At 29.7% G+C, this 15118-nt stretch overlaps 3 protein-coding genes across 4 annotated transcripts; 2 read left to right on the forward strand and 1 right to left on the reverse strand.

The window, feature by feature from the left end:
* The first annotated feature begins 48 nt into the window (after window positions 1-48).
* On the forward strand, window positions 49-1920 carry eIF3l (eukaryotic translation initiation factor 3 subunit l). The gene is made up of 2 exons (XM_047056040.2): window positions 49-1565; window positions 1651-1920. The coding sequence occupies exons 1-2, from the start codon at window positions 159-161 to the stop codon at window positions 1762-1764; spliced, it is 1521 nt and encodes a 506-aa protein (XP_046911996.1). The 5' UTR covers window positions 49-158; the 3' UTR covers window positions 1765-1920.
* On the reverse strand, window positions 1850-11968 carry LOC124493133 (glypican-6-like). Of its 2 annotated transcripts, none has more exons than XM_047056207.2 (6): window positions 9912-11968; window positions 3798-4189; window positions 3415-3732; window positions 2902-3287; window positions 2683-2816; window positions 1850-2586 (listed from the first exon to the last, which is right to left on the reverse strand). In XM_047056207.2, the coding sequence occupies exons 1-6, from the start codon at window positions 10405-10407 to the stop codon at window positions 2213-2215; spliced, it is 2100 nt and encodes a 699-aa protein (XP_046912163.2). In that variant the 5' UTR covers window positions 10408-11968; the 3' UTR covers window positions 1850-2212. The 2 variants fall into 2 exon arrangements, with proteins under 2 accessions (XP_046912163.2, XP_075588720.1); XM_075732605.1 differs by lacking the exon at window positions 9912-11968 and adding an exon at window positions 4503-5082.
* A 1744-nt stretch (window positions 11969-13712) lies between these two features.
* spz4 (Spaetzle domain-containing protein 4) lies at window positions 13713-15072 on the forward strand. The gene has a single exon (XM_075732653.1). It carries the CDS (start codon window positions 13725-13727, stop codon window positions 14931-14933), a length of 1209 nt encoding a protein of 402 aa, XP_075588768.1. The 5' UTR covers window positions 13713-13724; the 3' UTR covers window positions 14934-15072.
* The last annotated feature ends 46 nt before the right edge of the window (window positions 15073-15118 follow it).

The raw sequence follows: 15118 nt of genomic DNA on the forward strand, positions 1-15118 counted from the left end.
AATGTATGAACAATGCATAGAAAAAGCCGCTTCCTTTATATGTACATTGTTGTTTTTTATACTCATTCAGTTCAACGTGTTTCCTTGTCTTTTTTTTGTGTTTATGAAGTAAAGATTTTTTCAATTTCAAATAAATTTTCATTTTTCCAGAATCAAAAATGATGGACGATCATGATTCCGATGATTATGATGATAATGGATCCGAATATGAAAATGTTCCCGATCAAATTCAAGAATTTATTCTCAATTTAAGAAAATCTATTGTTGATCGAAATGTTTATGAGATTCAAGCTCTTTATGAAAATAATTTCAATAAATTGACCGAAATGTATTATAAAAGTGAACCATGGCCAAGTGAAAATGCTGTCAGAATGATCATCGATTCAAATGATAAGGATGATTTCATTTTTCTCATTCTTTACAAAGATCTTTATTTTCGTCATTATTATTCATTGGATGCCGAAGTACCGACCGAAATTCGATTGAAATCATTTTTTAATTATTGTGAATTATTCAATTATATTCTTTCGAAAAACACTGAACCATTGGAATTGCCCAATCAATGGCTTTGGGATATAATCGATGAATTTATCTATCAATTTCAATCATTTACAGCTTTCAAAGCTAAAGCGGCCGAATTATCACCAGAAGATAAGGAAAACATTAACAAACCAAATGTTTGGAATGTTCATGCCGTATTGAATGTTCTTTATTCATTGGTGGATAAATCAAACATTAATCAACAGCTTCGTGAATTTAATAATGGACGTGATCCGGATCTTGTTGCCGGTGAATATGGTCGTCTTATTTTTTACAAAATGCTTGGCTATTTTAGTTTGATTGGCTTACTAAGACTTCATTGTATGCTTGGTGATTATTATTTGGCCATTAAAGTTTTGGAAAATATTGATTTAAATCGTCAACAATTGCAAAGTATGGCTATATCACGTGTATTGGCTTGTCAAGTGACAACATTCTATTATGTTGGTTTTGCCTACATGATGATGCGTCGATATTCCGATGCTATTCGTACGTTTTCAAATATTTTGGTCTATATGCAACGTACAAAACCGATTTATAATTATCGAACATTTCAAATGGAAATGATTGAAAAACAAACTGATCGTATCTATCGATTATTGGCCATTTGTTTAGCATTACATCCACAACGTATTGATGAAAGCATTATGAATCAGGTGGAGGAAAAGATGCACGATTCATTCATTAAATTACGTTCTGGAGATATTAAAGAATTCAAAAATGTTTTTAAACAATCATGCCCGAAGATTGTATCATTTATGGCTAATAATATTTCGTATCGACATCAGATAAAAATTTTCCTGGAAGAAGTAGAACAGCAACAAAAATTATTGGAAATACGTAGTCTATTAAAATTTTATACAACAATGACTATTGAAAAATTGGCAAGCATCATTGAAATACCTGCGGAAGAATTGAATCGTTATCTTCTTTGTTTCAAACATAAAATGCAAAATTATTCATCATCATCAAAACAATTGGATGAATTTCAATCCGGTTCAGATGTTGATTTCTATATTGATAAGGTTAGTATTTTTATCATTTGTGTTGTTGATGATGATGACTAAAATTAAAATTGAAATTTTCAAACTATTGATGAATTAACTATAGGACATGATTCATATTGCTGACACAAAGGTGGCACCACGTTATGGTGATTATTTTCTACGACAAATTTATCGTTTTGATGAATTAAATCGAGTCGTTAGCAGCATTGTGGTTTGATGACACAACACAACCATTAATTTCATTATTTGTGACATGATCAATCGGAAGAAAAAAAAACTTGATGGAAATTACATATTTGTGATTGAATGAATGAAAAAAAATAAATTCTTTTTTTTTAATAATTTGAATAATAAAGAAATTGAGAAATCACAATTGAGATAATCATTTCAATCAAAAATATATATATACAAAATACAAACAAATACACACATACATTCACACACACACACACACAACGCATATGGCCTAAAAAATATTATTACAAATGATACAAGTATTCCCAAAAAAAATACAGGAAAATAAAATCAGCAAAAAAAAAAAATGAAATGAAATAAATCACAGCAAATCAATCAATTAAATGATGATAAAGGAAGGAAAAGATGGGTAAACGAAAGAGAAAGAGAGGAATCATCAATAACAAGCAAACAAATAATTGACGATAATTTCATTGATATAGCCAAAATGTCAATAATGTTGATGAAATAATAATTAGGATTTGTGAATTGTAATTTGGTCGATTATTATGTCCCAATGATCCAGCCGTTTTTGTTATATCCAATGTAATGATTTTTGTTGTTGTTGTCGTCGTCGTCGTTGTAATGGGAGTGGCGGATTCAGTTGAATCGAAATGGATGTCATTATTAGATGATGATTGATTTGTTCGTGGATCATTATGCTGATATATTGGATTTTTATTATGTTCATGTTCGTCGATGGAAGATGAATCAATAAAACCGCTGCCATCGTCGTCGCCCGATGATTCACCACTTCCATCATCGGATATTTCATCATCAATTGGAGCATCATTGTCAGTATCAACTGTATTAATGGATTAAAAAATGAATTAAAATAAAATTTTTTATCCATAAAAAAAAACATCTGGTTTTTGTTTCATTTTTTTTTTTAAAAACATACAATTATTTTCAAAATCCACATCCAAACCATTGTATGCTTTATTCAGATTGAATGAAATTAATCGTAATGTTGAGATCTGTTGATTGATGATTTCGACATTGTTTCGATCACGATAATTTGGCTCATCTGAATTTCTGTTTTTTTTATATATAATGGTGAAAAAAAGAGGGGAAAAATAAAATCCTTTTCAATTTTTTTAACTTTAAAAATTTCACATACCGAAGCGTCTGATTAGCAACACAATTCGCACTGGTACTATAATATGAACATAATTTTCTTGGCAAATTTGACCAAAAATTTTTAAATGTTTTGAAATCATTTGTCATTGAATCGATTATGCTGTCAATATTTTGTTGTTGTTGAAGCTGCTGCTGCTGCTGTTGTTGTTGTGAAAGTGATGATGGTAATTGCCTATGAGAATTGTTCATTGTATTTGGTATTCTTGGAAATTGGTATGGCTTTCCAACATTCGATGGTTGTTGTTGTTGTTGTTGATGATGGTAATGATGATGATGATGATGATTATTGTATGGTTGATTTAGTACTGGATTATCATTTCGTTTTTCACGTTTACGATGAACAGGTCGGCCACATTTGTTAAATAGCTGTGTGCATGTATGGCAAGCAAAAATTAATTAATATCATATAACTAATATCCAATTCATGATGATATTTTTATCGTTTGTTTGTTCATGTGTGTGTGTACAACATGAATAAATTACTAATACTTACCCTCTGTGAAATAGTACGGCCATTTTCCTGGAAATTCATAATTGCATCCGATATTTGTATATGAATAGGGCTAACGATATGTTCAATATTGAATGATGTTTTCAATCGACTAGCTAATCGTATCATATCGTTGAGATATTTATTCCATTCTTTATTGAGATTATTATGACATTGTAGACAACATTTTTCCAAAAAATTCATACATGTTGATTGACATATGACATTTACATTGTTTGCTGTTGAATGATGACCATTTATGCATCCATAACAATAGGATAATGAATGTAGACGATTTTCACAGGTCGTACTTGTGGGCAACTAAATTCAGATTGAAATTGAATTAGAAAAAATTATTTTCTCAACATTAATTGATTACTACTAACCTCGATGATTGTTTTCAATATATCACTACCATATCGAAGTGCCTGTACAAATGTACGAATAGCAACAAATGAACGTCGTACCTGTACAATTAATTTTTGTGGCAATTCACCAAATGGCATCATTTCTTCCATATGTTCTACTGTACAATTAAGATAATTTGCATCAAATGCATATTGTGCATTCAATTCTTCAAACATTTTTTTATATAAAAGATTAAAAAATTCTTTCATTGCCACTGTAAGATCTAATTGACCATCATTGTAATATTGTTCAAGATTATGAAACATATTATTGAATATGAATGAATGACGATCATATAATATTCCATATGTATCGGAAAACATTCGATGAAAATCCGCATGTGACATGGTTAATACATGGCGAAAGAATGCTGTGGAAAAAAAATTAATAATAATAATAATTCATGAGTTCATAATTCATAATTCATAATAATAATAACATAACAAATCACAGTAAAAAAAAAATATTCGTCAAAAGTTTTTTTTTTTTTTTTTTGTTACTTTGGTGTGTTATATACATTCACATTGTTGAAATTCCATTCCATGTACACACACACACATAGTTATAATATTGGAATTTTCTTTAAAAAAAAATATTCGTGAATTCTCATCATTTTTTTTCTTTATTTCTTTTCGATTGATTATTATATTAAAAATGGAATCATCATTTTGGGTGAAACTTACAAACAACAGCAATTACAATAGATAAAGCTGGATGGATAAAGTTAAGAATTAAAGCGAAAATGATTGAAAATCATTTGATCACGATTTTTTTCTTCGATGTTTTGTATGTGTGTGTGTATTTGGTCATCATCATCATAGCTTGTATGAATGAACCAAACGAAAATAAAATTATTGTTGCGTGTTGAATTGAAATATTAATGATGATGATGATGATGATGATGAATAAAAGCGAAAAAAGTGGGCTAGATAAGAAGCCATAAAGAAAAGATAAGAAGCTTCGGTCAGAGAAAAAAAAAGAATTTTTCCATGAAATTCGTGTCTATGTTAAATGTGGTGTTCATCTTTATCTGCAAAAAATGATTTTTTTTTTTTTTTTTGAAAAAAATTTTAAATCGATAGTGTGTGTGTGTGTGTGTGTTTGTGCTTGTGTTTGTTCGATTTACTCATTCATTCAAAAATCACTTCAAAAAAAAAAACATAATGAATAAATAAATCGATAAACAAAAAACGACAGGCAAGCAGAACCGAATCATTAGTGGCTTAATTCGGATTAATGATGTACGTACATACACATCTTATCTAAATGAACATCAACCATCTGCACACAAACATATATTGATGATGATGATTAAAAAAAAAACATTGATCAATAACACACACACACACAAACAGGACGGGTATTCGTTCAATTTTTTTTTCCTTTCATTTATTTATTATTATTATTATCATCATCATTTCTTTTGATAATCAATGTCGGCATCCAATGATGATGATCATAATGGCGTCCATAGTTTCTCTCTCTCTCTCTCTCTCTCTCTGTGTGTGTGTGTGTGTGTGTGGAATTCTCCACCTTTTAGCACACCTTAGATATTAAATGTTTCGTGTATCGCGATGTGTGTTTCGCGATCGGCAATGTTCATAGAATTTTCTTTTTCTTTTGTTATTGTTGTTGTTGTTGTTTTTTTTTGCCGCCATTTGATTTGTAGTATAGAACAACAACAACAAAAAAACTTCAATGATGATGATGATGATGATGATGGTCATCGATTTTGAACCACTGAATTTATTTTATTTTCGATAAAAAAAAATATGTGTATGTTATATGACTATGAATGATGAAAAATTTCGCTTGATCACATGCTGTGAAATGAAAAATTTATTTGGATTTTGTTTAGTTTTTTTTTCTTTTTTTTTTGATAGATAAACAAAGAACACCAAACAACAACAACGACAACAACAAAAAAACGAAATTTAAAATTCCAAATGGCAAATCAAGAATTTGTTGCTTTACTTGGCTTTTTCTGTTTTTTTTGTGTAATAAGTTTTCTTAGTGTCGAACATCTCGAACAAATCCAAAATTGTATTGAATCTTGTTGTTGATGTCAATAAGAATCTTAATCAAAAGAAAAAGCTCACACATATCGGTAGTAATTAGTAAAGAAGATTATCTATCAATCAATAGGCAAAAAAAAATTAAAATCTCACATGAAAACGGTCATTACCTACACACATTTATATCACATAATATAAAATTATTAACGTTGATTTTTCATTTTGACCATTTCAATAAAATTCAATCTATCTAAATCGTTTTTAATGATGAAAAGTTGGAAAAAAAAATTCGAATGTTTTTGTGTTTGTTTGATGGAATGTGGACACACAAGTCACCACCACCACCACCACCAACATACTATTTGCACACAGACAGGTAAATCGAATGTGGTCGTTCGAATATTTTTTTTTTTTTTTGAAAATGTTGATAATGTAATAAATTTTTATATTTATTTTTTAAAGAAATTTTTTATTTTTCGGGAAAAAAAATTTGACGATAAAAAAAAAGAGCGCGACCAACCATTTCATCATCATTATCAGAATGAAAATTAAGTGCATCATCGCTCTATCGTACATCCGGAATCTTTGATTTTTTTTTTTATTTTTTTCTGTTTCTATCTATCATTTTTCTGTGTCAACTCCACTTTTAATCAGCAATTTTTTTTTCTGTGCAACATTTGCCCTCAAATTTTAATTTAGAAGAAATGACAAAATGATTAAATTATAATTTCTGATTGATCGATGATATGACAATCGTGATCAACCAGATTAGAGATGATATTTTTTTTCGTTTGTTATTGTAATTGATTGAGAGAGAGAGAGAGAGAAAATTAAATCAAAATCAATCAAAAAATCAGTTCACTAATCAATGAGTGTTTATGTTGTTGTATTATACCTGTTGTTTGTGTTATTTCCATATAATGTCATCATTTTTATTTTCCAACAACAAGTGGTAAACACTATAGTGTGTGATTTGAATGAATTTAAAATGAAAACGATGATGACAACCGATGATGGTGATGATGATTATTTTATGTATCGGTTAAAATTTGATTGACAAGTGTGTGTGTGTGTTTTTGTGTGTATTTAGTTGATGAAAATACAGATAAATTGTATCTGTGTCTCGTCGTTAGTCATAACAATGATTTTTGAATTTTTTTTTCTCAATTGTAATATAAACATTGAAATAGAAGAAAAAAAATTCTTCATCACTAAAATTGTGTCACTGAATTTGATGATGGTGGTTATTGTCAGTAAAAATTGAGAATAGCTGATTATTTGAATCCAGTGTGTGTGCAGGTATTAAGCGTAATTTTTTTTTCTCTCTCTCTTTTATGATTAAAATAGACAGGTAATATTCAGTAAATAATAATGTTAACTATGTTTATTTTGAATATATAAATAAATACGGTAAATATTTGGCTAATGATGATAATCCTCTTTTTTTTCTAAGAATAGACGGGGGGCTTTTAATGATAAAAATATTATATTTCATAAACATGATCTGATGACATTATCAACAAACCAATCACCAATCATCATCATAATCATATTTGACCTCATGTAAGTAGTTTTCTCTCTCTCTCTCTTTCTCTTGACAATTATCATTTTTTTTATAATCATATTTAAGGAATATACAAATCCTGAATGTATATTATCTGAAAGAAAATGTGATAATAATATCGTCATTCATTACATACATGCAAACATACACACACATTTACAATTGTTGTATGATGGACAATAAGGTAATAATTCTATCAAAAAAAAAAACCTAGACAGGTATATGTCTTTTTTTAGGCTGGTGACAATATTCACTAAATTAGTTTTTCAACAAAAAAAAATGAACAATAACATTCATGTGCATTTAGACCATTAGATAGATAATTTGAACTTTGAGTTTGTGCGTGTGTGTGTATATGATAGGGTTTTCACATTTTTTTAGCTATTCATTTTCGGTTTAAATGCTGAAAAAAAAAATCTTTTTTTATTTTTATTTTTATTGATCTTTTCTTATTTTTCAATTCCATTCTTCAAATTGTTTCAGTTTTTTTTTCAACTAGAAAATCAGTCAAATAACAATAACAACAATGATGGCAATAAAGGCTTAAAAAATCGACAATCCTAAATGACGGTATGTACCATGATGATGATGATGATGATTACAAGGTTATCATCATCATCATCCTCATTTTTGTTGTTGTTGTTGAAAAATATATACATGGCTACAAATATAACAAACAAATAAACAATCCGAACAAACAAACAAACAAATAATAATAATAAAACGGCCATTGAGCTATTTGAATATAGAAGGTAGCAAATATAGGCATACACACACACACACAAAATCAATGGTAAGCCATTTTTTTAAATATTTCTTACCTTTATGATATGTACCCACTATACACACTACACTTTCAAAAAAAAAAAAAAAAAAAAAACAGCAAGGTAATAGTGTTTTTTTCTGGGGTTTCAAAAGCAAAAAAAAAAAATTCCAATTACAATGTACAATCCGACTAAAGTTTGGCCACCATCATCATCATCATCATCATCAACGCTATCACCACCGCCACCACCAGCACCGCCAGCAGCAATAAGCGATTCTACATTTTCATATAAAAAAAAGTCAAAGTCTTCGATATTGATGGTCGTCGTCGTCGTCGTTCGTTCGTTCGAAATAAAAAAGAAAATGAAATCAATGTATATATGAACGAACGAAATGAATATTATAGAATGGAAATGGACAAAACCAAAGGTGAGAAAGAAGAAATGTGTGTGTGTGTGTATACAAGTCATCGTTTAATATTTATAATAATACCCCTCATACTCCCCCACCCAGAAAAAAACAGCATAATAGCATGATATCGAAAGCTATGTTTCTTTCACATACATCAAGAATTCTGTTTTTGTTGTTGTTGTTGTTCAAAAGCTGAAAAAAATTTCTGTTTTTTTTTTTTGTTTTGTTTTGTTTGACGAAGTACGAGGTCCAATCATCGGACCAAATCTCCGGCAAAAACGAAACAAGAACGATAAACGAAACGAATATTTAAGCAACAACAACAACAACAACAACAACAACCAAACTTAAATGAATGGTAAAAAAAAACTTGTTTTAGTCTTTGGCCAGATTTTGTTGTTGTTATTGTTATGATTTTTTTTCTTTGTTGTTATTTTCGATTATCATTTTTTACAATTTTGTTTTTTCTTTCTCGATTAATGGATTCTGTAGGCAAAACATTTATTTGTCATTTCAAAAAAAAAAAATTGATTTTTCCCCCAAAAAGAATGAATCATCAATTGAGAAACCGGAAAAAAGTAATTGAAAAAAATTAATTTTTTTTTTTGCTAATGTCATAAATATTTATATATTTCATTTCACAGGTTGTTTTGTTTGTTCCGTTATTATTATTAATTTACTAAAAAGTTTTTGTTTTATTGCAACTTGTTGATCACGATTGATTGATTGATTTGCGATTGTCATTGAAAAGAATAATTACACACACACACACACCTACACTATATATACATTTTCTATGTCATCATCATCATTATCAATTGGATTGGAAAATATTTTCATAATTAAAATGATGGATAGCTAAATGGCAAATCAAAATGATAATTTTTTTCTGATGAATCAAACAAACAAACAAAAAAAAACACGAGAGCCGATGCCGCCTAATCTATCGAACAGGATTGATTGATTGATTGATTGATTGATAGATTGAACATCGAGGTTCTTGTTGTTGTTGTAAATCAATGTTTTCGTTTTTGTGTATTAGGCCTACGCACAACAATCATCATTTTTTTTATGGTTTTGTTTGCTCATTACTCTCTCTGTGTGTGTGTGTTGTTCAAGCTTATTTATTGATTATTGATTGATTGTACATACACATAAACACACACACACACACATCTTGAACATTTGAACAGGTGATGTTTTATCATTTGGTTTTTTTTTTTTTCTTTGGTTCTGGTTTACATTGTATAAACACACATACACACACACAAAATTATCCAGACATACAAAAATTCTTTCAACACACACACACACACACAGAACAAGTTTTTACTTACCATCAAAATTATAATGTTGTTTAATAAATATTGTTCGTATCTCATTAATCGATTCTTTATAAGCATTTTCGAAATTAATTCTTGGATTATTATTATGATGATAATATATTGATGATAATGATGATGATGATGATGAAGATGCTGCGGCGGCAGCAGCAGCAGCAGATGATGATGATGATGGCTGTGAAGAACGTTGATGATTAGAAGGATGTTGTTGATAAGTATAGGTACCAATCACAGGTGTATACATATTATTATTATTATTATTGTTACTAATACTACTACCATGAACAATATAAAAATTATTTTGATTTTGATTAAAATCAATGGCAATTATGTATAGCATCATTATCATCATAATTATTATTGATGATAATCGATTTAAATAACAATAACGGTATGTATGATGATTCATCGTTGTTGTCCATCGTTGTTGCCACCACCACCATGATGATATCGTCATCATCATCATCATTATTATTAACAATGGATACATTTTTATATTAATATATTAGATCAACGACAAATGATTTCAGATTCTTATCAGATTAAAAATATTGGTTATATTATCGTTGATTAAGTGTCTGCTTTCGTTGAGAAGGTGGTTTTGGTGATTGGTGGTAGAGGTGTGTGTGTGTATGGTGTGTATGGTGCGGTGTGGTATGTGGTGTGGTGAAAAGATTCATTCATAAGATTTTTTTTTCTATTCATAAACACACAAACATGTATTGTTGGTTGAGATATATATATGCTGAGAAAAGGCTATTGACATTTACATGACGAAACAAACAGAAACAGAAACAGAAACCGACATACACATCGATGACATTATTATTTTTTTTTTGGCAGACATTTTTTTCTGGTGTAGCTTTTCTTTCGGTAACGATATTAGAATTAATGATGATGATGATGATGTTTGATGGCCTCGTTTTTGTTCGTGCAAATTCAAAGAAAATTTAAATTTCCGAATGAAAAAAAAGTTTTCTTTTGAAATCAAACGAAATATTTAGAATGAATGGATTTTTTTTCGAAGAAAAATCTTATAAGGTCAGAGAAAAAAAAAACTCCGACAATGTTTGATCACAAAGGACAAAGAAGCATATGACCGTTGTTGTTGTTGTTGTTGTTGTTTATACGAAAGGTCATATGAAATGGCCAACAAATGTCAACTTCCGAATCGTTTTTTTTTGTGTATCATATGACCGTATTTATCAGAGATACAGAGAGTAAGAGAATCAGAAAATGTAGAAAGTCAATGTGATCCAATGATGATGATGATGATGATGATGATAATGGTTTTCCATCGTAACGAAAATGAAAAAAAAAACACCATACAACCAGTAGCAGCAACAGAAACAGTTGTTGTTGTTACTAAAGTTCCAAAATACTTTTCACGTTAAATTTTCTGAAACTGTTGTGAATTGGTCCAAAGTTTTCTTTATTTGAGTTTCATGATTTAATGGATCATCAATCTTCATGGAGAAAAGAAATGAGAAACAGAAAAAAAATAACAAACATGGATTTGGAATTTAATAATGATGGTCCCACACACACACACACACAGATATATATGGAGAGATTGCACAATAAACTATATATATGGTTTTGGTGAATGAATGACAAGGACAAGTTGTTGTTGTTGTTGTTGTTATTGGAACGAATGATCCATAATTTCTCGAAAACTTTCTCTTTCTAAAGCTCCATTTCTGGTTGTGGATAAATATACAAAAAAAGGCACACAACTATACGATCCTTAAGAACCACATGAATTCATAGAAACCGATTCAAGACTAGTACCAGTACCAGAAATGAATCGGTCGAGAAAAAATTTTCAAGGGCTTTTTCCAGTACACACACACACACACACACATATATAAACAAACATTTGATAAAAACTTGAAAATTCAAAGACACAAATTCTATATATTTAAAATGGTCGATCCGATAGCACCAGAATCTAGAGAAAAAACCGACCAACGAATCAATGATGATGGTTAATGGCAATCACAGAGAATGAACCAACAACTATGAATGACTATCATCGACTGACTGACTGACTAACTGACTGATCGACAAGGCATTTTTTAGCCTTAGTTTTTTTTTACCGATTTGGAGGAGAATCAAAATCCTATGTTTATGTGTGTGTGTGTGTGTGTAAGTTGGATGTGGCAAGAGGAGTAGTTGTTTCACCATACCAACGACAACAACAACAACAACAAATCATCATTGAAAAAAAAGGAGAAAAATAAAAACCAACCAATCTACCATATGTAATAATAATATGTATTTTACATTTTTACCAAAGCAAGTTAAGTGTGTGTGTGTTGTATATCAAGGCTCACACTATACACACAAATTGTGATATTGATATATCGAGAAATGAAAGCCGGCTTTGACTTGAAAGTTTTTTTTTATTACGGATTGAAGAAACTAAGGTAGAAACACGGTGGTGGTGGTGGTGGTTACAGTGGTTCTCTACCGATTGATTTACCGGAATGAAAATGAATTGAATTGGAAAAATGAAACAAATTTTTTTTTTCATTGGGTTTCACAAAATGTTTCATGATCATTTTTTTTTTGTTTTCTTAAAAGTCGCGCGCCTCGTCATTTTGATTCAATTCATGATATTCACTAATAACCACCACCACCACCACCACTGTATGTTTGAATATAGTCGTCGTCGTCGTTTTTCATTCTTTTTTGTTTTGTTTTGTTTTGTTTGAATAAAATAGAGCCGCGATCATCAGTTATTGATTACACACACACACACACACACTCTCCAGGTGACAACACCTGAATTTAAATAAATATGACCCTTTCGTTTATCGTTAAATATCATCATCATCATCATCGTTTGAATCGCAACAATCTTTATGATATTGTCAAATTTGACATTTTTTTTTCTCAACAATAAAAACGAAGAAAAGAAAAAGAAACCGTTTGTCGAGAAGAGTGGTGAATATATATCTTTATTATTATTATCACCCGATGGAATGGAATGGAATGAATGAATGGTAGAAAAGAAATAAAAAGAACCAAAAACTCAAACTCACTTGATTGAATTGTAAAATATTTTCAAGTTTTTTTTTTGGCTTTTACTTAATTCTTTATCATTCATGACCTTTTTTTTCTTCGTTACAAATTGGCCATATATAAGATAAAAGATCTGATTGCTCGGTAGGTCGGTAGTACCAATATTTGTCCAGTTCTCAAAAGATTAAAATCTTTTTTAAAAATTGATCATCAATAATAAAAATTGTCTAAAAAAAAATTACCTGTGTAACTATGAGTTGAGTTGTTTTTTATTTGAAATTTGTAGGTCATTTTTTTTCTTTTTCTTCTTGGCGAAAAAAAACAAACTTTATTGAATTCTGTATGCCATACACACACACACACCACTTGTGTTCAAGAAAAAAGATGTTCAAATATGATAATTATCGTTCGTTGTTTGACCAGTTGTAAAGCTAATAAAGGGTTTTGTTGTTGTCGAACAGGATATATTTCGTATCCCGTAAATTGAATTTGGATTTTTATTTTCTCACCGAAAAAAAAATTCGGAAACAAGTTATGTTGATGAGTGAATCAGAAAAAAAGGGTCGAAATATTGGTTATTTTCTCAAAGTTTTCAACCTTCCTGGTCGTTCGTATGTCTTTCTCTCTTTAATTCGATCGTTGATCTTGAATGTGTATGTGTGTGTGTCTCTCTCTTTTCATGTTTTTTTCATCATCATCATCATCATTTTAAATATAAACTTCCATGGTCAATTCGTAGAAGAAGAAGAAGAATATGAAGAAACGATGTCATGTTATATCATGTCAATGTTGTTGCTATTGATGATAATGGTGGACAACAAATCATATCATTCGTATCCATATGATTTTTTGGTTTGCTGCAATATGACGATGATAATTCGTGATTCAACATTAATCATATGGTGGTTAGCAACAATATTTTGGATAATCATCGAAATTCGTAGCCAATCATGTGGTCCACGTATTAGTCCAAGATTATTAAAAGAAAATGTGATACCTTGTGATATAAATACAAATGGTTATTGTACAGAACCTGGTCAAGCATATCCATGGAGTTCAATGAGACGTTTTATATTTGAAAATCAAGGTTTTGTTAAAAAAATGTATGGTGAACAGCGGCAAAGTCAAATAATTCATGATGAACTTGAAAGATTAAATAATCTTTATCAAGATTCATCGTCGCGATTATCATCAGCATCTAGACGTCATAGTAAACAACGACAAAATTTTGGTAAATTAAATTCCAATCACAATGTTGATGATGATTCGAACAAAACCGGTGATGATCGTTTTCAATCGAAACATAGTCAAGCAACAACAACAACAACAACAATAATGATGACGGCAACCACCGATCATTATGAACAAGATTTAATTATTAATGAGAATCAATCAATAACTGATAATCCGATCATAAATGAATCACGTTCATTATCATCATCCAACGAATCTACGAATATTTTGGTGGACAATAAAAATATTGATGATGATGATAATAATAATAATAATAACATCGTTATTGATGATAATGTGACCGATGTTGAAGATGAAAATTACGATGATGATGATTATGGTGGTGGTGGTGGTGGTATGACGACCACAACTACGACAACGACAACGATGACAACGGTCAAAGGTTATAATGCATGTCCAATTACTCAAGAAGTGGTTGCACCATACTGGGCAAATAATACCCGTGGTGAAACATTAGCATTATTAAATGTTTATCCATTCGAACAATATATTCATTGGGAAAAATGTACGAATGAATATGAACAAATGTTCTGTAGAGATGGTTGCCGCTGTGAACAACAATATCGGCTACATCGTCTATTAGCATTTGATCCTAAAAATGAATGTCGTGGTATTTTCGCAGATTGGTTTCGTTTTCCTGGCTGTTGTGTTTGTATCTGTTATGATTATTATCATGACAATGATCAACAAAATCAACAACATGAACGGATTAATAATCGAAAAGCTCGTCTTTGAAACCGATTCGAAAATTCATATTCAATCACTAGCACTGTATTATATATCAATGAAATTTACCATTTTTTTGATGAAATCGAAAATCAAATCCAAAAAAGCACTGTAAATATCAATAATCAATAATTTTTGAGAATAAAAATTGAATTGAATTGAATAAAATTTTAAAAATCAAAATAAAAAAAAAT

The sequence above is a fragment of the Dermatophagoides farinae genome, chromosome 1 (assembly GCF_024713945.1).
Source record: "Dermatophagoides farinae isolate YC_2012a chromosome 1, ASM2471394v1, whole genome shotgun sequence".
Lineage (NCBI taxonomy): Eukaryota > Metazoa > Arthropoda > Arachnida > Sarcoptiformes > Pyroglyphidae > Dermatophagoides > Dermatophagoides farinae.